This window comes from Heloderma suspectum, chromosome 3, assembly GCF_057233095.1.
Source record: "Heloderma suspectum isolate Gila_16-S chromosome 3, 16-S_ref, whole genome shotgun sequence".
Classification (NCBI taxonomy): domain Eukaryota; kingdom Metazoa; phylum Chordata; class Lepidosauria; order Squamata; family Helodermatidae; genus Heloderma; species Heloderma suspectum.
The window spans coordinates 9,498,622-9,520,228 of record NC_139460.1 but is presented as its reverse complement, the minus strand read 5'-3'; the positions used below and the strand labels follow the sequence as shown (position 1 = coordinate 9,520,228).

The 21,607-nt window shown below is 48.9% G+C and overlaps 1 protein-coding gene across 4 annotated transcripts in view; it reads left to right on the top strand.

Annotated features, from left to right (window-relative positions):
* The window catches only part of INTS4 (integrator complex subunit 4), a 50,855-nt gene extending 30,930 nt beyond the window's left edge, over positions 1 to 19,925 (top strand). For 3 of the 4 annotated variants that reach the window (XM_084842471.1, XM_084842472.1, XM_084842470.1), the window contains exons 15-23: positions 2,968 to 3,125; positions 5,026 to 5,119; positions 6,748 to 6,828; positions 8,412 to 8,542; positions 10,742 to 10,801; positions 12,218 to 12,377; positions 14,503 to 14,646; positions 17,339 to 17,459; positions 18,189 to 19,925. In XM_084842471.1, coding sequence (XP_084698597.1) covers positions 2,968 to 3,125; positions 5,026 to 5,119; positions 6,748 to 6,828; positions 8,412 to 8,542; positions 10,742 to 10,801; positions 12,218 to 12,377; positions 14,503 to 14,646; positions 17,339 to 17,459; positions 18,189 to 18,382 — 1,143 coding nt within the window. In that variant the 3' untranslated portion in view covers positions 18,383 to 19,925. The remainder of the gene's footprint in view (positions 1 to 2,967; positions 3,126 to 5,025; positions 5,120 to 6,747; positions 6,829 to 8,411; positions 8,543 to 10,741; positions 10,802 to 12,217; positions 12,378 to 14,502; positions 14,647 to 17,338; positions 17,460 to 18,188) is intronic. The other variant, XR_014788945.1, reaches the window with a different exon arrangement.
* The last annotated feature ends 1,682 nt before the right edge of the window (positions 19,926 to 21,607 follow it).

Below are 21,607 nucleotides of genomic sequence, written 5' to 3'. Positions count from 1 at the left end.
TGAACCCAAATGAGGGCAAATGCCAGCATCAGCCCATCATGCTTTATACCCACAAGCCTTTGACAACTGTGAGTTGAGCATCCTCAGCCAATCACTGCCAGGCTGAATAAATTCCTCAGGCTTTCGGGAAAGGAGGGGGGTGGGATGTTCTCACAGCAGCCCAGCTGAAATCATGCCATCTAATTGGTAAGCACCCTACTCCAGCCTTGAAGGGCCTGGAGACTAAAGTAGCGTGAGATGATGCATGCAGGTGGTTTGATGAGTGTGTGCAGGACCATCTTTAAGAGATGGAGCTTTTACTGGCAGCTAAATCTCAAAAAGAAAATGGATTTCTTGACAGGGTGACTTTCCCTTTCACAAAATGGCTGCCACAGTGGGTGTGGTCAATCACTAAACACCCATTTCCCAGAAGGCAAACTGGGGAGGCGAAAAGAAAAGTATTTAGCCCAAGAAACGAAGCACAAGGCAGGGCTGGGATCTGAGTTCACAGGCAAGATGCTACTCTGCCATCCCACAGCTTACCCTTTTTTTCCTGGATGTCTGGGCACACTTAAAAAAGGAATTGCTGGGCTGCAGCCGCTCCCTGTTTTTATTTCCTAAGGATACCTCTGAGGTTTAAGTGGGGCCCAGAGGCATTTGTGGACATGGAGGCATTTGTGGACACTTCGCTTTGCAGCAGGCCTGCGTCTCAACAATGTTTAAAGTTAAAAACAAAACCATTTTCTACAAAAATCAGGAGGAGCTGGAAGCCTGGCAGGTGCCAAGGGGGATGTCTGTGGGCACATTGGTACCTGCTGGAACCGCTTTTGGGGCCCCAGGTGTCATAGAAAGGCCAAGCCCATTTTTCAAGGTTGAGTGGGCATATCCCACATTTTGAAGATGGGTGTTCTAAAACTGCCAGTCTTGCTGGACCAGACTAGCATATCCTTGTACCCGGGGTGGCAAGTGGTTGAGGCTGTTTGCAGCTGGGCAGCTGTGTTTTGGATCAGCACAAGGCTGTGCATGTGTGAGGGGTGTGTGTGTGTGTGTATATATCCATGTACATATATGTATGTATATGAGATAGAGACACACACACACCAGGACGTTTAGAATCCTAGAATAGTAGAGTTGGAAGGGGCCTGCAAGACCATCGAGTCCAACCCCTGGCTCAGTGCAGGAGTCCAAGTCAGAGCATCCCTGACAGGTGGCTGTCCAGCCTCATCTTGAATGCCTCCAGTGTGGGAGAGCCATAACTGGTTCCGTTGTCGTATTGCTCTATCAGTCAGGAAGTTTTTCCTGATGTTCATCCGGAATCTGGCTTCGTGTATCTTGAGCCCATTATTCCGTGTCCTGCGTTCTGGGATGATAGAGAAGAGATCCTGGCCTTCCTGTCTCTGTGACAACCTTCCAAGTACTTGAAGAGCGCTATCCTATCTTCCCTCAGCCTTCTCTTCTCCAGGCTAAGCATGGCCAGTTCTTTCAGTCTCTCTTCATAGGGCTTTGTTTCCAGTCCCCTGATCATCTTTGTTGCCCTCCTCTGAACCCTCTCCAGTTTGTCTGCATCCTTCTTAAAGTGCGGTGCCCAGAACTGGACACTGTTCTGTGTCCAGTTTAGCCTACAGTGCAGTGGTGTCATGGTAAATTTAGAAGTGCAAGTGGTCATCATGACAGACCCCATATCCAGGAGAGGCAAAAATGCAGGCAGCTGATGCAGGCAGCTGTGTTGATCCATATCACCAAACCAGTCCTGACATTTTTCATCTCCACCTGAAGCAGGGCTTTTGTAAAGCAAATGGGTTTTCAGTGCCCATTTGAGCCCAGGCCACCCCAAAATACTTTGCATTACAACAGGAATCACTCACAATAATACATTGTTGCTGGAAAAATCCATTTCTTCCCAGCAACGTTGAGGATTGCAGCTAAGCTCAGAGGGAACCAGGAAGTCTGAGGTGGGGGGCAGATGACCCCAGCGTCCCTGCTAATCAAAAAGTGCTAGCGCTGCGTCCCTGTGATCCCTGGCACTACTCTGCTACTTCTAAAGTGACTTACTTCACACACGCATAATTAATACATAGCATTTTCTGCAACAAGATGTGGTCGCTGCCGCTAAGTTAGACAGCCTTCAAAGGGGATTAGACAAATTCATGGAGGGCAAGTTGATCGAAGGCTATCAATAAGTCATGAAGGTGATGTGGAGCCTCCATGTTCAGGGGCAGTATATCTCTGAATCCAGGTTGGTGGAGAGGCTGTTGCCTCCCTGGTTAGAAATGGTGACAGGAGAGGCACAGCTTGTTTCATCATTGTTCTACCAATTATTGGATGCCACCCTCTTAATATTGGTGAGCACCCGCAGGGCTTGGTCCACTTACAGCAGGGGTGGGCAACTTGTTTTTTTCCTGTCGAGGGCCGCGTTCCCTCCTGGGTAATGTATCAAGGGCCACATGCCAGCAGTGGGCAGAGCTGAAGCCCAAAGTGGGTGGATCACCCCTTTTCTCTTACTTTTTGCTACCACCTTTTCTCTCTGTCTCCCTCTTCTTGCCTAGTGGGCTGCCAGGGAAGGGACAGATCACTCTTGCTAGACGTCTGAACCGATCACAACCAGAGGGTTTTTGAAATGACTCAGAGAGCCGCGTATGGCCCTAGGGCCGCAGGTTACCCACCCCTGACTTAAAGGGATGAATTCTACTGTGGCCGGTCCTCATCATGAGTCTTTAGCTTCACTCTGCGGCAGTACTTCCAGAACAGTAATCCAGTGCCTTGGAGCTGCCTTAGTTTTGTTATACGTTTCCAATGGGAGGTGCCCCATCCTTGATTCTGCCCTGGAGAACAGTCACTAAAGCCCAGGACATGAGGGCTGCATAGCAAAGGTGTGGACGGGAGATGGAAAATCCCAGGTTAGAAAGCACGTTGCGGTATGCGCGAGTTGGGTGGAATGCGATCTGCTGAACCTGGCTCCTCTTGCCCGCTGTTCTGTTTTGTGCCTAGTTGCCCGGGAAAAAGCTGGCGTCCTCACCCATGTCTGCCAGTCTCACTCTCCAGGATGACCCTTCCCAGGAATTTCTGCAACAGAGCCTCGAAAGAGTTTTCAATTTTCAGCACCTCGACCCGCTGGGCACTCAGGAGCTGCTTGAACTCACTATTCGGTAATTGTTTCAGAAAAATGAGGAGGATGTGGTGATCCTTTTCCAGACTGGGGCGACCACTGTCATTCTGTGTGTGGTTTTCAGTTTCCATCTTCCCTTGGCCCTTAAATATCACACCCCTGTTAAACAGGGCATTGTTAAGAGCACTGCCTATCTGGGCATCTAGCTATACACTCCTGAGGGGCTGCACAAACTCTGAGATCTCTGTTTTGAGGTCTTGCTCTTTGTGCTACTATGAATACTAGCTCTGAAGCAGCATCTGATGGAGTGGGGGCAAATAGACAGAGTCCGGGTTCAGACGATCAGCGGGGAAACAGTGAAGTGTCGGTTTTTTTTCCTGCCCATGTCAGTCGTATGACTGGGCTTACCCTAATTACTTGCACCATGTTGCAGGTTGCCGCGTTATCCTAACCCAGTGTGTGGCATGTGCATAGTGCATTTTCACCCACCCTACAACCCACTGCTTGTGATAGGGGTTGTAGGGTAGATGAAAATGCACTGTGCACATGCCGCACGCCTGGTACAGACGACACGGGAACCTGCCATGTGGTGTGGGTAATTAGGGTAGTCCCGGTTGTGTGTGCGAGGGCAGGGGAAACAACCAACACTGCATTCCCCCCCCCCCCTGCTGTTAATCTGAACAACCCCAAACAGCAGGACCTCGGCTGTGCTGGGTCCTCTCGCTTTCTGTTTCCCTTACAGTGGAGAGGAAGGGGCTTCCCGGGATGTTTCCTGACGAGGCTTTTATTGTACAATCGCACTGCTTCATTCACTGAATTTTGTAGGTGATCCAGGTGACTCCGTCTTCCATTTGTAGCCCTCCCATGCTTTCCCAACACTTTTTCTGACCCCTTTCTTAACAGAAAAAAATAACCGGTTAAGGAAGATGGAACAGCTGCGCAATGCTTTTTGATCGGTAGCACTAGGAACCTCCCAACTGGAAGCACCCCTACAGTTTGGGGCCGTAGCGAATGCCTCCTCTTCCTGTCCAAGCCTCTTGCACTGATCTTTTGTCAAAGAATAGATGCACAAAAGATCCAGCATGAATTCCATCCCCACCTGTGAATGCTTCCCCATGTAAGGCTAGCTGTTGGACACCTTTGCTAGCCAACTTGGTGAATTAGGGCCTGTAGCATGATATATTTTATTCCTTGGCCCCAGTGAGTTCCAACTTTTAGAGGCTGTAAGCCTCTTCGTTGGCCGTGTTTTCTGTGTTCCTGCAGACTCTTGGCACATACACAGCCATGAATAAAAAACTCTCAACAAAAAAGAGGCAAGTCATGATTTCTTGATCTTTCCAGGGGTTGTTGACTGGGTTCGCTTCCAGCCAGAGGGCTCCTAGTGCGAGAGGGCCTTGTGCCACTGTTCCGCCTTTTCTTTCTTAATGGATTTTCTGCAGTAAGAGAAAAGACGAGACAAGTGGTGGGAAAACATGGGAGGGTTATGAGTTGAAGATGACGATGTCTGGACACCTCCCACTAAAATTCTGTAATGAAGCAGGGCAATGGTACCATAAAAGCCTCATCTGGAAGTGCCCTGACTCAATTCACTTCAACTTCCGCTCCATCCCTGGGAACGTATCAGTGGACCAGATGTTGAGGGTTATTAACTCGCAAAAGCTTTTTGTAGGAACATTGGAAGTTGTCTTATCCTGAGTCAGGCCCCTGGTCCATCTAGCCCAGTATTGTCGACACTGACTGGCAGCAGCGGCTCTCCAGCGTTTGAGACACAGATCTTTTCCAGCCCTGCCTGGAGATGCCGGGGATCAAACCTGGGACCTTCTCTGTGCAAAGCAGGGCTCTGCCACTGAGCTACGGCACCTCCCTTTTTACATTTAACCTTCTCTCAGTAATAAAATGGCTCTTCTCCCCCCTCCCTCCGCCCCTCTTCTTTGCTCAAGGGACCTCCAGAGGTTTGGAGAGCTCCAGTCCGACTTGGCTGGGATGGCCGACTTCTCTGCAGCTTACCTTCGATGCCAGTTGCTTCTCATTCAGGTGTGCCTTCCTCTGTACATAGAACTGAACCTTCTTACTGCATTCTTGGTGCACATTAGTGAGTGCTGTTTTTGCTCCTTAAAATCAACCAGCGAGCGAATAACACGTAAGCGATTCAAAGCCGGTTAAACTGGAACACGCGTCTTGTGTGGTTTTTCCCCAAAGAGGAAGCCCCCCTCCATTCGCTCAGTGTGAAATGGCCCATTTGTTACCTCCTAATGACAGCGCAGGAAGTTTGGGGCTCATGGAAAACAGATTAGGTCACCAGAATTAGGATTCAGAGCATTAGCTAGGAGCTGGTTCAGCAGCTTCTGAAGTGACGGCAGCAGCTGGCATAGCAGAAAAAACGCGCTCCTTTCACCGTCTCCCCTCAGTGCTCCAAATTGGGTACGTGATCCGTACAATTTGATTTTGGAAATGTGTCGGTAAGTGTGTTGAGGTATTGGCGTGGCCTCGTCACTGCCTTGGGCACCACTGAGCAGAGCTGTCGCAGCAGGAAAAGCCCCTCGTGCATAGCCTCGCTGGATCGGGGACTGCCCCATTCAGTGTTAGGGATGCTCTGCTAGTTTAGTGGATGTCAGAAGAGCCTGGCTGTGAATTAGATGCTTCCCAGGCCTTTACTGAACTCTGTGCGTAGTGGAACATAAAGGTATAGGACGCCCCCGTAAACTGGAAACTTGGAGAATGAGCAGAATGCCTTCCTCTGTTCTCTTTTAGTTTGCCTCTTTGTTGTTATGGTTATGTTTGTTGTGTTGTTATCAACTAAAAACAAAACTCCATATAAATATTAATTAAAGAGGAAGAAGAGCCATCCTGCTGGATCAGATCGAAAGATCTATCTAGTCCAGAATCCTGTTGGTCAACCACATGCCCTAAGGAAGCCCAAAACTAAGGCATCGAGGGAATGGCCCTCTTTTGTTTTAGTATTGGCCCCAAGCCATTTAGGGCTTTCAAGGATAGGGATATGGGAATCATCCCATATATATCTGCCTGGCTCCTAAGATCGTCTTCAGAGGCCCTCCTCCAGTTGTCCCCACCATCTCAGCTGTGGGGCGCCAGGTTGGGGAAGCTTGGCTTAAAGCAGGGGTGGGCAACTGCGGGAGGTTCGGAGGCCATATTTGCCCCATGGGCCGCACTTTGCAGGGTGCCATGTATCTGCAGGGCGCCCCCCTCCAATTTTTAAAAGGGGAGATTGCTGGTTTTCCACCGAACTTCAATGGCAAACTGCTCTAAGGTGCTACAAGGGTTAAATTCAGCTTTTTTCCAGATTACGGCTAGCCATTTTTTTAGGGAGTGTGTGGGGGTGCATGTGTTACCCCCTCGCCCCTGGCTTAAAGGAACTCACAGCATCAGAGTCAGGATGCCTCTGAGTACAAGTTGCTGGGAAACAACAGCGAGGAAGAGCTGTTTCCCTCATGCACTGCTTGTGGGCTTCCTGGAGCCATCTGGCAGGCCACTGTGGGCAAGCAAACTAGACGGGCCCTTTCCGTGCCTCATCCTGACGGGCTGCTCGTAATGTTCCGAAGGGGAAGCCTTTTCTCTGTGCCTTCGGCCATCATGTCCCAGAGGACCGTTCGGTTCTGTTTTGTGCTGAACGTCTCTCAGTCGTGGCTGGGCGTCTTTTGCAGGCTCTCCAGGAGAAGCTGTGGAACGTGGCGGCCCCCCTGTACTTGAAGCAGAACGCTCTGGCCTTGGCCGCAGCAAAACAGGTAGAGCGGGGGAGGAGGGTGATGGGAGGAAGGCACATCTTGATGTGAGGCAAAACTCTCTGAACTGGAGCGGGGAGGTGGGCTTACTTTCCTCCATTACGTGCCGCTGGCCTGCAGGTGACAGGAAAAGGAATAGCCTTCCAAGCTTTAGAACCACAGAGCCCAAAGTTAACAAGGAGAGAAGAAATCGTTACAGAGCCAGCCTGTAAATGAATCTCCAGTGAATTCAAAGATTGGCCCTGAAGCATTTGTCAGCATCTGTCGGAAGCTGCTGGCTCACAGCCTGGCTGTTGCTAGAGATGTGGGGAAAAGGCAGTTAAGCTTCTGAACCTCAAACCTGAACTATGGTGGCTTTCCTAGGAGCTCAGTGCCCTGGTCTAAGGGTCCAGTTTACAGGTTCTTTTTTGCAATACAGGAATTGGGCTCCATTAGGGGAAATTGTGCCCAGCATGGAAGGACGGATAGCAGGCCGCTATCATTTGGATTTATGTGCCCACTGTAGTGTCATAGTCACCTAGCCTACAGGTCAGGGTTGTGTATATATTCTGCAAGAGCATAGAAAACCAACAGAATGTTGAACTGGGCTCAGAATTTAGCCTTTTGATAGCTTTTATTAAAACGCGACAACACAGGCTTCTAGCCCTTATGGTAGTACAACTTCAAATGTGAATGTGCAGTACTTGGAGAAGGGACAGAAATGTAGATGAATAAAATTCCCAGGGATTAAGGGTGTGGCTATGTTGGCCACCTAGCCCGAATGAGCAGCGCTCAAAAAAATTATGCAAGGTGGGAGGTGGGGAGACAAAATTGCTTATGTGCATAATGTATTGAGCTTCCCTTGGAGCATCCACTATTTCCACCCCTCCCTTCCTATTTGAACAGTGCTTGTGCCTAATCCCTAAACTGCCTTTTAAGCCCATGGAGTGTTGTTAAAAAAATGGACACGTTTTAGAAGCTGAAGCAGAGCCGACCCTACCATTAGGCAGAGTGAGGTGGTTGTCTCGGGCGGCAGATGCTGGGAGGAGGTAGCAAGGTGTCAGAGGAGAGAGCTGTGTGTCATACAGTTTGCCCTGTGCCCCCCTAAGCTAGTCTGCTGTCCCATCACCAGTGTTCAAAAAGCTTCAGCTGCTAGTCTAGTCAGCTTTTCTACATGGAATGGGAGGGGGCGCCATCTTGTTCTTTGTCTCAAGCAGCAAAATCTATTGGGTTGGCCCTGAATTGATACAGATCACTGAAAATTCTGGGGCATTTCATTCCCCCCACCCGCCCCCAATGAGTTAAGAACAGACACACATGCTTGCACACACATACATACACACCCATCTGGATCCTGGTCAATGTACTTAAATTACAGATTCTCAAAAGTACGAATCACTTTTAGAAGAATTGCCAAGTTTCCCCAAGTTATCATCAGGACAGAGGGTGTGAGCCATTTTAGAGCAGTGTTATAATGGTAATATGGATTCCCTGAGGTTGCCATGTTATATCCAGCTGCATTTGAAACAGACACACAGATTTTTTTCCAGTGGAAGCCCAATGGGAAATCTGCCAGGGTTGAGAATGTGGTGCTTCTTCTTGTCTAGATTATGGAAGAAACATACAAGATGGAATTCATGTACAGCGGCGTGGAACACAGCCATGTGGTCATCATCCACCACATGAGACTACAGGCGAAGGCCTTGCAACTGATAGTAACAGTGCGGACTACGAGAGGGTAAGGATTTTATCTGGGATTTGGAACGGCTGGCCCTTGCTGAAAGATAAAGTACCCAAAGGCCAATAATGTTGGAAGTTGTGGGGGGTCCAGAAAATGCTGGGTACTTTGGGTAACTACTAGTGTGATGTGCCAGCAATGCTGGGATTGGGTCCTGGCCAAAGGGTGGTGTCGTTGTGTGTGTCGTCCCCCCCCCCCCGTTGCAAATTGGATGCTGAGGCTGGGAGATCGTGGTTTGCTGAAGGCCTCCTAATAGGTTTATTGCTAAGGTGAGATTTAAACTGGAGGGTTTCTTGTGCATGTTAAGCTAACTAGTTTCCCATATGCCTGAGTTCTGGTGTGAAATGTCATCATTCCTGTCATGGAAGTTAACTGCAACGTTGTTGTTGTTCAGTCGTTCAGTCGTGTCCGACTCTTCGTGACCCCATGGACCATAGCACGCCAGGCCTTCCTGTCCTGCGCTCTCTCCCGGAGTGTGCTCAAGTTCATATTCATTGCATCGGTGATGCTATCTAGCCATCTCATCCTCTGTCGTCCCCTTCCCCTTTTGCCTTCAGTCTTTCCCAGCATCAGGGTCTTTTCCAGGGAGTTTTCTCTTCCCATTAGGTGGCCAAAATATTGGAGCTTCAGCTTCAGTCTCTGTCCTTCCAATGAGCACTCAGGGTTGATTTCCTTTAGGATGGACTAATTTGACCTCCTTGCAGTCCAGGGGACTCGTAAGAGTCTTCTCCAGCACCACAGTTCGAAAGCATCAATTCTTCAGCGCTCAGCCTTCCTTATAGTCCAGCTCTCACAGCCATACATTACTACTGGGAAAACCATAGCTTTGATTAGACGGACCTTTGTCGGCAAGGTGATGTCTCTGCTTCTTACTATGCTGTCTAGGTTTGCCATAGCTTTCCTCCCAAGGAGCAAGCGTCTTTTGATTTCATGGCTACAGTCACCGTCTGCGGTGATCTTGGAGCCCAAGAAAGTAAAATCTGTCACTGCTTCCATTTCTTCCCCTTCTATATGCCAGGAAGTGATGGGGCCAGATGCCATGATCTTCGTTTTTTTAATGTTGAGTTTCAAACCAGCTTTTGCACTCTCCTCTTTCACCCCCAACAAGAGGCTCTTTAGATCCTCTTTGCTTTCTGCCATTAGGGTGGTATCGTCTGCATATCGGAGGTTGTTGATAATTCTCCCGGCAATCTTAATTCCGACCTGTGATTCATCCAACCCGGCATTTCTCATGATGTACTCTGCATATAAGTTAAATAAGCAGGGCGACAATATGCAGCCTTGTCGTACTCCTTTCCCAATTTTGAACCAATCGGTTGTTCCATGTCCGGTTCTTACTGTTGCTTCTTGACCCTCGTACAGGTTTCTCAGGAGACAGGTGAGGTGGTCTGGTACTCCCATCACTTTAAGAATTTGCCACAGTTTGTTGTGATCCACACAATCAAAGTCTTTAGCGTAGTCAATGAAGCAGAAATAGACGTTTTTCTGGAATTCTCTCGCTTTCTCCATGATCCATGAACGTTGGCGATTTGATCTCTAGTTCCTCTGCCTCTTCGAAACCCAGCTTGTACTTCCGGTAGTTCTCGGTTCGCATACTGCTGAAGCCTAGCTTGTAGGATTTTGAGCATCACCTTGCTGGCATGTGAAATGAAACTGCAACGTTAAATGACAGCAAAAATTTCATACAGGTTTCTAAATTGTCCCAGGCCTTTTAAATGAATTTTTAACAGCTGCTTGCTTTATTTTTAATGATACGAGATTTTGGGTTTTTTTGTATTAACACTTTTTATTCAGGTTTTTAACAGCTGTTTGTAATAGCACTACTTATTAATGAAAACTGCACACAATTTAAAACATCAACAATGACACAATGGAAAACAAAGCAAAACAATAGAACAATACAAACAATTCCCACTGCTAATACAGTTCTAAATTAATGTGTTTTAAAATAATCTTTCTCCATGTTTTAGCTGCTCATTTATTTATCTCTCCTAAATTATTTTGAATTTTTGCTGCCTCTTTTAAAACCATTTTTAAATGTGTTTTATAATTAGTTTTATTACTGGTTTTACTGTATTTGTTTTTATTATGTATATTGCCCTGAGAGCTTCAGCTATAGGGCAAGTCATAAATTGAATAAATGAATTAATGAATACATACATACATACATACACAATGGGCATTATATCTTTATTACAGAGTAGAACCTTTCTTTGGAATGTGTGAGAAGTTTTTACAAGAAGTGGACTCTTTTCAGAGGTACGTTTTCTTGCTTTGGGGTTTCCTTGGGCCCACATATGTGTCTGTCTCACTTGCCAAACTGTCACAAAGAGTGGATGAGGTGGGTAGGCCTGTGTCTGGGCTGTACCACTTCAGGTGGGGGCTCACATGACTGAATGGGCCTCTAAATAAAAATGACCACCCCTGCGCCCAGAAAACTAGCCCTCAGGTCAGAGCCTAGTCTTCTCTCTGACATGCTAGCTTTCCATATGCATGGATTTCCTTCTTTCAGAGAGGAGCATTCAGTCATGTGAGCTCCCACCTGAAGTTTGAAGTGGTACAGCCCAGACACATATTTACCAGCACCTCTGCTCTTTGTGAGAATTCACACTCAGTTTTGGGAAGGTTTTGAATACTTTTAAAAAGCATCTTAATGATTAGTGCTGGAACCTGCTGAAGAGAGAGAATGAAGCAGAAAGAACACAAAGCAGGCCTGCTCGTAATGTTGTCAGGATCATTGTCTGTATATTTTATTCTCCCATCCATGGAGCTTAGGGTTGGATCCGAGAATCATGCGAGTGGAAGTCCGCTTGTGCAACATGACTTGCCTGCCCCACCAGCCCCTCCTGTGTGCCCTAGACACGCTCCAGAGGGTTTCCCGATCCTCTGGAGTAGATTTAGGGGACACATGGAGGACTCTGGGAAGAGGGGAAATCCATTCTGGTAGCGCAGGAGTAGACAACCTGGAGCCCTCCAGATGATTTGGGCTACAGCTTCCACAACCCCTGACTGTTGGCCATACTGGCAGTGGCTGATGGAGTTATAGTCCAAAACATCTGGAGGACACCAGGTTGCCTGTCCCAGTGCAAGCAGGCGACCAGCATTGGATCCAACCCTTGGCGGGGTGGGGCAGGCAGGGTTAGTTTTTTCTCATACATACACTCTGGGTCTTTCAACATTCCACAAATGCCTCCACATTCTGTGCTAGTTAGTCATATGCTCTGCCTTGTAGTATTAAAGGAGTCCTCCAGATCACTAGAGCCTCTTGTTTCTCCCAGGGGCTGTGGAAGTGTCTACATCACCTGTCCTGTCCCCCCCCCCCCCGCCCCCAAGGTACGTCCAGAGTGGTTGGTGCAGTTTGCACCTCGTCCTGGCTGGTGATTCTGACTAGGGTTCCAGTTCAGGGTTGTGTGAAGCAGAAAGTCAGCGCTTGAATGAAAGGAGTGCTGGCGTCTCTGCAGGGTTCCTCGCGACGTCGGACCAGCGATTGTGCGAACCCTGCCAGTTTGCCGCTTAAACCAGCAGGGTGCTGTGCCTGTCCCTGAGGAGATCTGCGTGCAAGTGGGCCCCCCAGATTGCCTCCTGAGTTGGGAAGCTCTGGAGCCTGCCCTGTCGCACGGGAGCAAGTGCCTCACCCTGCAGCCTCAACCTCTGTGTGCTCTTCCTGCTTTGCAGATGCTTCATTGCTGAGCTCCCTCACATGCAAGACAGTTTTGTGGACAAGCTCCTCGACCTGATGCCCAGACTAGTAACCTCCAAGCCCTCAGAAGTCGTGAAGATCCTACAGGCAACCCTGCGGCAGAGTCGCTTCCTTCGCCTCCCTCTCCCAGAGAAGGTGGATGTCTTGTGGGTGGGCCGCCTTGCCATCTGCGTCCGGAGGCATTCTCCGTGACTCTGGCCTGGTTCAGATGCCACAGCTAAACTGGCTTTTGACCATCGGGGCTGTGCATTGGGTTCATGCGCTCCCTCGCTCTGATTCCCCCATTCACTTTCTTGTTCGTAATAGCGACAGCGTGCTGTTACGTCCACCTGCTAATGGGACCCTGCAACAAAATGTTACCATGTGAAGTACTCCTATTCAACATGACAGCCAGACAGACAATGCCTTCTTTCAAGACACTCCATTCCATTCCCCCCAATAGACATTCGGCACTCTGTTGCCACTGAGCATGCTCAGTTCTCTTTGGGCTGTTCTGGGGGGGTCTTCCCCCTTGTGTCTTTTTTGCCCCCTTAGTGTTTTTCCCCATAAAGACTTCTGCAAACCTTGGGCTTCTCCCAAGCATGCTGATCCCTCCCTCTTCTTTCTCTAGCCCCATTTTGTTAGCATTGCTATCATAACTCAGCATTAGCACTCACTATTAGTATATATGATGGTTCCCTCAAACCACAGTTTTAGAGGGTCAAAAGCTTTTTGCTTGAGTTTGAAAACAAGCTAATTTTGAGCCTTTTGGCCTCCATAGCTGCTCTGGATGCCATTTATTTATGGGTGGCAGGGGGGTGGAGAGATGGCCCCGAGACCTCCCAAAGTTCCCTAGCCATAATATAATGAAAGTTTCTATAATATCATGATTTTGCTGAGGATCATATCTCAGCTTAATAAACCGAGACATGAACAAGTGTTTTGCCCATCCATGCTGCTCCTTTGGTCCTCCTTTCTTGATACAAGCAATGAAACCAAGATGTTTCTAATTAACCATAGTTCCCTGTTTCATCTGAACTGGCAAACCGTGGTTACTAGGTTTGGAACAAGCCGGGATATTAATCCAACTTCAAACCTTGGTTTAATATCCTGGCTTGTTCCAAAGTTGGTAAATAGTTTCCCAGTTTGGGCGAAACAGAAAACTGTGGTTAATTGGAGACTTCCTGGTTTGATTGTTCACCTTGCAAAGGGAGGAGGAAGGGGCTGCATGCGTGAGCGAAAGGCTCGTTCATAAACTGAGATATGATCATCCAAACTGGGACCTTTGTATATTATATTTCGAGATTCTGCCCCTGATTGAAGAGCACTAGCTTGAAACATTTATTTATTTAAGCTACCTATATACCACTTGATATTATAAGATCTCCAAGTGGTTTAGATAAGAAATACATATAGTAGAACATAAGGCCAGTATAAAAACAATATGAAATAAGAAATACATTAAAAACATTACAGAAACAATAAAACAGAGCAGTGCAATTACATGTCAAGGTAAGCCTAAGTAAACAGTTGTGCCTTCAAGAGGTATCTAAAAGTTCTCCACTTTCTGCCTCTCAGACCACACATGTGAGAGCATTCCAAAGGCTTAGGGCACAATCCTGTGGGGATAGGCAGCCACCGCTGAACGAGGAAGCAACCGCTTATCCAATGCAGAGCAGGAGAAGCATGGAAGGGATTGTTCCCTCTGTGCTTCTCCTGCCCTGCATTTGCATAGGTTGTGTCGTACCAGCATTTCCGCCGCCCCGGAACGCCCTGTTTTGGCTGCTTCGCGCTCCTCTTCCGAGGAGGCAGTACAGAAGCGGGGGGAAAGACGGTTCTCCAGGAGTTGACCTCAGAGCATGGGCTCCGAGGTCAGTTCCCGTAACCCACATATCCTATGACCGTCTAGCTCCCTCCATTTCCTAACAAATAAAAAATAGTACCAATGGCTTTGGCTTTTTTTCCTATTCCTCCTTAATTAATGGCATCTTTGCTTATTCCTTGCTGCAGGGACAATAATTCCCTTTTTGTTTTTGTTTTGTCTAGTACTCCTGCAGCTATTCTGGTTCAGCTCCTGTGGATAGAATTTCTTCACATGTGCTGCAGCTTCTCTGTTGCTGCAGCTATCAACTGACAAAGGCTGAATACATTTTTAAGTCCCCCAGAGAGGGCAGGCCAGGGGGTAGGGTAGGAGAAGGAAAGAAAAAGGCATTGGAAATGGTATGCACGGGTAGCTGATTTGTCACAAAGAGTATGTTGATTTTCCTCTTTCCTTCACCAGATCCACAGAGCGACTGCCACCATTATTGAGCCAGCAGGAGAGTCGGACAACCCGCTGCGCTTCACATCAGGGTTAGTTGTTGCACTGGACGTTGATGCAACTCTGGAACACGTGCAGGATCCACAGGGCACCGTTAAAGTTCAGGTAGTGGGAATAAGAACTGATTTATGTTATTTATTGCATTTCTATACTGCCCAACAGACGAACCTCTCCGGGTGGTACAGAAAAATTAAAACCGTAAAATACAACACAATGAAACATAGTATGAAAACCTTTGAGGGCGCAGTCCTATTCGGATGCCCGTTGGCCTCCAAGCTCAGAGGCTGACAGGCATCCGATGCAAAGTGGGAGGAGCGCAGAGGCGAGTGTCATCTCCGCATTCCCCCTGCTCTGCATTTTTGCTAGACGGGCATTTGTGCCTTTTTGAGCTACGGCTCTGTGGAGGGGGAGGGGAGGAGGGTGGGGATAGCTTGTGTCCTCGCTCCCCAGTCTCCTCCCTCTGCCCCAGAAACGCCTGCTTGCCATCCTCTCCGAGGTGCAGGCACAGGTCTCGGCAGCAGCTGCGAGGGGAAGGAAGAGGGGGAAGGGAGCTTAGACTCCTGGGTCCGAGGTCGGGGTGCTGTCTCCGACCTCGGATCCAGGAATCCAAACTATTTGATGGCCCCCCAGATGCTGTCTAGGGCCCATAGGATTGCTCTCCCCAAGTTCAAAACAACAGAATAAAACCAAAGTGAAAGCCAGTAGCAGTGTAAAGATATAAAAACACAGTAACACTTAAACACAAAAACACAACTGAAGGACTGAAAAGCCTGGGGAATAAAAAGATCAGAGCGTTGATGCCAGGCGAGCCTCTCTGGAGAGAGCATTCCACAAACGGGGGGCCACCACGGAGAAGGCCCTCTCCTTTGTAGCTACCTGCCTCACCTCAATTGGTGGGGTCACATGGAGATGAAAAGAACACAAAGATTACATCATTGGTAAGACCAACGGTCCATTTCTCCCAGCATTCTGCCTCCAGCACTGGTCGGCTAGATCCACTGAGCACTCACAAGCAGTGCATGTCCCTGTTTCTCCCCAGCAGTTGGTACTGGGAGATATTTACTGCTACCGAACATGGAGCTTGCATTTTAGCTCTGCTGGCCGATAGCCACTGAATTCCCACATACATTTGTCATACGGTAACTATGTATTTGTGTGAGGTATTCCTCCCAACTGCTCCACATTGGCCGCAAAGCTTAGGTGATTTTTTTTCAGCTCTTGCCTTTTTCTTTGCCCCAGCCTTCCAAAAAGTTCAGCCAGGCCTAATTTAGTAAAGATGCCAGGACCTACATCCAAACACTCTTTTGTTTTTCCTTGCTTTCAAAGCTGAGATGCTTAGGAAGACAAATTTTGTACCACCTAGAGGTGAACCTGCACATAGGATATTCTACAAAATAGAATATCCAAACTGCTGTGGGTACATGCGTCAGTGGGATGGTTCCATATCATATTGTGAGAGCCAGTGTGGTGCAGTGGTTAGAGTAGTGGACTGGGAGTTGGGAGACCCGGGTTCAAGTTCCCACTCGGCCATAAAGTTCACTAGGTGACTTTGGGCTGCCACTGACTCTCAGCCTGACCTTCCTCACAGGGTAATTGTGAGGATAAAATGGAGAGAAGGATCATGGCCACTGCCTTGGGCTGCTTGGAGGAAAAGGCAGGATATACATTAAATTAATCAATCCCCTGACCACACACCCTGTGTTGGGTTTCTGTGTTGTCCGCTTCACTACTATGAATCCCTTTCAGCTTGCCAAATCAAAGCCTCAGCCTCTTTTGGAAGCGCTGCAGGAGATTCCTCTGCGCTCACTTTCGTTGGCCAGGGTTGCCTCTGAAAGGGTGGTGCTTCATGTTTTTATTCAATCTGGGTTTTATCTGTTTTTTCCCCTCTTGTTTTTTGTGACAAGATCTAATCTTACAGAACTAGAAAATCACTTTTATTTTCAAAAGACCTTTGTTGTTGTTGTTCAGTCGTTAAGTCATGTCCAACTCTTCGTGACCCCATGGACCATAGCACACCAGGCCTTCCTGTCCTGCGCTCTCTCCCGGAGTGTGCTCAAGTTCATATTCATTGCATCGGTGATGCTATCTAGCCATCTCATCCTCTGCCGTCCCCTTCTCCTTTTGCCTTCGATCTTTCCCAGCATCAGGGTCTTTTCCAGGGAGTTTTCTCTTTGCATTAGGTGGCCAAAATATTTGAGCTTCAGCTTCAGTATCTGTCCTTCCAATGAGCAGTCAGGGTTGATTTCCTTTAGGATCGACTGATTTGACCTCCTTACCTTACAGACTTACAAAATATAGAAATCCATGCAAAAAAGAAGACAGTACTCATACAGGGTTAGCCAAACAAAACTGTCTTGCGTTAGAGGTGTGTGTGTTTTTTAGCATGGCAAGTTGTATTTATATTCGGGACAGCATAAAATAACCTTAAGTATCTTCTATAGAACTTGTTGGGAATGATCGGGGCTAGAACCGGAATGTGGTGGCTCCTAAGTTATGTTCTGCTGCCTCCTTGAAGCTGTGTAGAGAAAACACTAAAACAGTTGCATTATTTTCCCAGGTTCCACTTTCACTCCACCCACCTGGGCCTTGCTTAGAGGAACTTCCCAAGCCCCCTGGCACCCCCAGCTTTATTGGCTCTTCCCCAGTTGCTCTGCCTAGGTCCCAAGCCAGACCTGTCCTGCCTCCCTTTTCCCTACCTTCTTTGCTCTGGTCCCATTGCACCAAGACGTACTTCCACCAACCCTGCGTCCCTGCTTGCTGTCTGCCAGCGCTGACAAATCCCCCTCTTCCCTTCTAGGTACTATATCCTGATGGTCAGGCCCAGGTGATCCACCCTAAACCAGCAGACTTTAGAAATCCTGGTCCAGGAAGGCACCGATTAATTACTCAGGTTTACCTCTCACATACTGCCTGGACAGGTAAGGAAGACACTGGTTTCAACACATCTTTTGTTTGGCGCTGGAAAGTCTACATGACATAGGTTTAGCTTGAGTATTTCCCAGTGCCTTGGGGACTTTGTGGCTTCTTTCTGCACCAGTCAGTGTAGCAAGTAGCCAAAAACAGCAGAAACATATGGTTTATTGCAGAGCTGCCAGTCTCCCAGGAAACGCCATACATTTCCCTAAGGAGGGCATTCTACAGTGTTGATGCCACAACTGAGAAGGCCCTGCTTCTTCCACCCACCCACTGAGCTACTGATGGTTCAGGGACTCTAAGCAGACTTCAGAGGTTGACCAAAGTGTGTGGGAAAGCGTACATGGAAGATGGTGATCTGAAATAGGATGATGTAAAACTTCTTCCTGGCTTTTTCACCTTTCTGAATGCTAGTACTGTTCTCACAGACTACACCAGTGGAAGAGCTGGAACAGGAGATAAAGAGGCCAGCCTTTTCCAGATGTAAAGTTTACTGGCAGTGTAGATGGCTGGGAATCCAGTGTTTGTTCTATGTATATTTAGTGTCCTTTGAAACTTGGGCGACTGCACCGCCACGGTACGCCCCCTTGTGCCAAACAGCCAGTGCCCCCTTCCGGCTTGTCTGCCAGCGCCTCTGTTTCCTGCCTCCATGGGGCATGGGGTTTGGCGATCTGCTTCGTGGCAAAGGTGATAATGTTTGTTTCCGGTTTCTCTCCCCCCCGAACCCTCTCCAGAGCCTTGTCAAGTCGAAGTGCGGCTCTTATTGGCATACAGTTCAGACAGAAACAAAGCATCCATGAGGCTTTCACGGCACACCTGGGGGGACAGCGCAGAGCTCGTCCCGCAGACTGAGAACAGCATCGAAGGAACCATCCCCTTCAGCAAACCAGTCAAAGTTTACATCATGCCCAAGCCCGGCAGGCGGTGAAGCCAGTACCTGAACAGACTTTTCATTCTTGCTGGGAGTTGAGATGCTCTCAAAACTTTGATAGGGCAGGCATATAGGACTCAGCCGTCCCCAGCTCTGGTGTCCTCCGGCTGTGCTGGCTGGGAATTATGGGAGTTGCAGTCCAACACATCTGGAAAGTGCCAGGGTGGGGAAGGCAGATATACGAGATCAAATTGGGCCTACAGTGGAACAAAAACACTGCTCCCTCCTCTCCTGAACTCAAGCTGTTTTCTCTGAGACCGTGGAGATGCGATTGACTTGTGCAAGTGGAAATACCTTGGGTTGAATCCACTCCCAGGCTGGCTGCTGCTTGTCAGGGCTGTTTTTGCCTGAAGGCTCCTTGGCTGCCCCAGCACAGCCAAGGGGCTCGCAGGAAGGGCCCTCAGCCAGACTATGAAAAGCAAGCATGCCTCTCCCGCTTCTTCCACAGCTGTGGCCTGTGGTCAGGAGAGGAAGCCCTAGCTGGTGAGAAGGCACTGGCAGACACTGTGCGAGTAGTCCCCAACCTGGTGCCCTCCAGAAGTGTTGGACTACAATGCCAAGCGCCCCAGCCAGCGTGGCCATGGGCATTCTGGGAGCTCAGAGCATCGGGAGGGCATCAGGTTGAGGGACGTTTCACTGTGCAGTGGCCAAGCTGCTCCGCCCAGCGCCCACCAAGTCCTCTGCAGCCCACATCCCTGAACAAGCCCCGCCCCCTGGAGGGACCCAAGCAGGTTCCACAGGCCAGATGAGGCCCACAGGCCTGTGGTTCAGCGTCCCTGGTTTCAAGCAAGCCTCCCAGCCTGTGACTCAGCCAGCCAAACGCATCCTGTGAGAGGGCTTGCTGGGCCTTTTGCTCTTGCTGTCTGCCCAGAACTAGCACCCAGAAGGTCACAGCACATGGCCGGAGGGGCTATGTTTTTAAGCTTGGTGGCTCAACCGAGTTTTGCAGGCCTTGATTTAGAGCTGGGGAGAGGGAGACACAGCCATTGCCACCAGCCCTAGTCTGCAGAGCTGGAGGGTGGCAACTTTCTCCTGTCTTGAAATATAAGGAGCCAGGAATGTGCTTCTTTCTGTTCTAGCTGGGGCCCTGCAGCCTCCTCTCTTCAGGGAGTTGTGCTTGAAGCTTTCCTCCATGTTTGTTTGGTCCCTACACACAGCAGTGTCTGTAGGTTGCCCTCCGTGAGCCTCTCGGGTCTTGAGCAAAGGCACATCGAGAAGGGCTCTTGGCTTTGTTGTGGATGGCAGCTGGATCCATCTGTGAACTGGCCCATAAGACCTTTGGCTGCCCTAGTGGAAGAATATCTGTCGAGAAAGGGCAGCCTTACACATACGTCCCCAGTGCATTGCCTTGGCATCCCGCATCTTTGCTTTGGAGATCCATAGAGGCCCTCTTAGGCAGGAAAATGTATTTTTATATTTCTATAGAAAGCTAAGCACATCTGGGACAGTCTTACATTTTCATTTGTCAAACCGATTAAAGATCTTTGCACATGAAAATATACTTTACATTGTACATTTTCTACAATAACATGGTGGAAGGAAAACACACACCCTTTTGTTGCCTAAAATTCATCTTGTCTTATGTGTGCAGAGAGAGAGGGGTCAGGGGTGGTCTCTGGATTTGGGGTGCTAGATTGTGACTGCTTGGGGCACTTGGTAGATTGCAGGCAGAACTTAAAATGCTCCGAATGGAATGGACGGGGCCCTTGGACAGTCCAGCCTGACCTAACATGGCAATTCCTCTGTCGTTTTGCATGGAGGAGGAGAACACAGAGTGAGTGGATCCTGCCTCTGGGGGCGAGACCCCTCCTGTCTCTCTGCTTGTCGCCCACTCCTCCTACACACCCTGCCGCACAGAGATAAGCAGGATCCGCCGAGGCGTGTTAGCTTGGCAGTAGCTGGGATGAACATTCCTGGCTCTGCGCCCAGAAAACGGCTCTGTGCTCTAATAGACTTTGTCGGGGTGGCTCTGTGTTGTCTGACGTAGTGGTAGCCTCTCCTCCTTGTTGCCGGGTGCAATTGATAAAGGAGCAGGAGGAGTGAGAGAGGCTGTTTTGACTGGTCTTCCATCGGGTGTCTGCCTCGCAGTCTAAAAAAAGGCTCACGTAGCAGGGGGCATGTTCTGTGATAAGAGCGCAGACATTTCTTGCTTAAGCCCCCCAGGCTCAAACCTTGGCATCTTTAGGAATTGGGCAGCAAACCTGGGTGGGAGATCTGATGAAAAGCTGCTTCGTGTCTAGGGTGATCATTCCACCTGGAATGAAGTGTGCCTCAGGTACCAATTTGGAACTCCTGGGATACGGACTATTATGCCAGGGGTGGGGAACCCTGTGGCCCTCCACATGATGCTGGACCACAATTCCCATCATCCCTCACCACTGGCCATGCTGGCCGGGGCTAATGGGAGTTGGGAGTCCAACATCTGGGGAGCCGCTGACATAGGCTGTAACCCAGCCTTCCCCAACCTGGTGCCATCCAGATGTTTTGGCGTGGAAATCCCATCTGCCCTAGCAGCATGGCCAAGTGTCATGGGGTGATGGGAGTTGTAGTCCCAAACACCTGGAGGGCCACAGGTACCTCACCCCAGACATATGTTCTTAACATTTTGCAAACACAAATAGGGATAGGACTTTGGGAGTAGAGAGACCTGAGTTCAAATTTGTACTTGGGTGGAGCCTCACTTGGGCGGAGCCTCACTTGGGCAGCCTCAAAGCAAGTCACCATCTGGGACTGTGAGATACCCTGGGAGAAAGTGAGATGCCCAAAGCTAGGGATGTGCCAACAAGCGATGTCTGAGGTCACCAGGGTTCTCCTAACATCATCTTGTGCCTGATTCCTGTTCACGGTCGCTGCTCACTCTGCGCGAATGGGAAAATTGCACAAATCGAGCTGTGATTGAATGGGAGATTTGCGCAAGTCTCCCCAAATTTACGCAAATATCCTCCATAAGCTAAAGTGGGATTGGTTCAGTCTACAGAGGAAATTTGTGCAAAGTGAACTAGGAAACGGGAATGAGACGAACGTGAGCATGTGTTTGACAATTTGCAGGTATTTTCGGAGGACACATGCTCGTGTTCAGAGCTTTGAACGGGGCATGCTCGCATGAGCTGCGAGCAAAAATTTTCTCATACATCCCTACCAAAAGCCTTGTGAAAGTTTAATGAGAGGCGGGGCTCTAGTAAGCTTGTGATTCAGGTGCAGCTCTCCAACCCCTGGGCATAC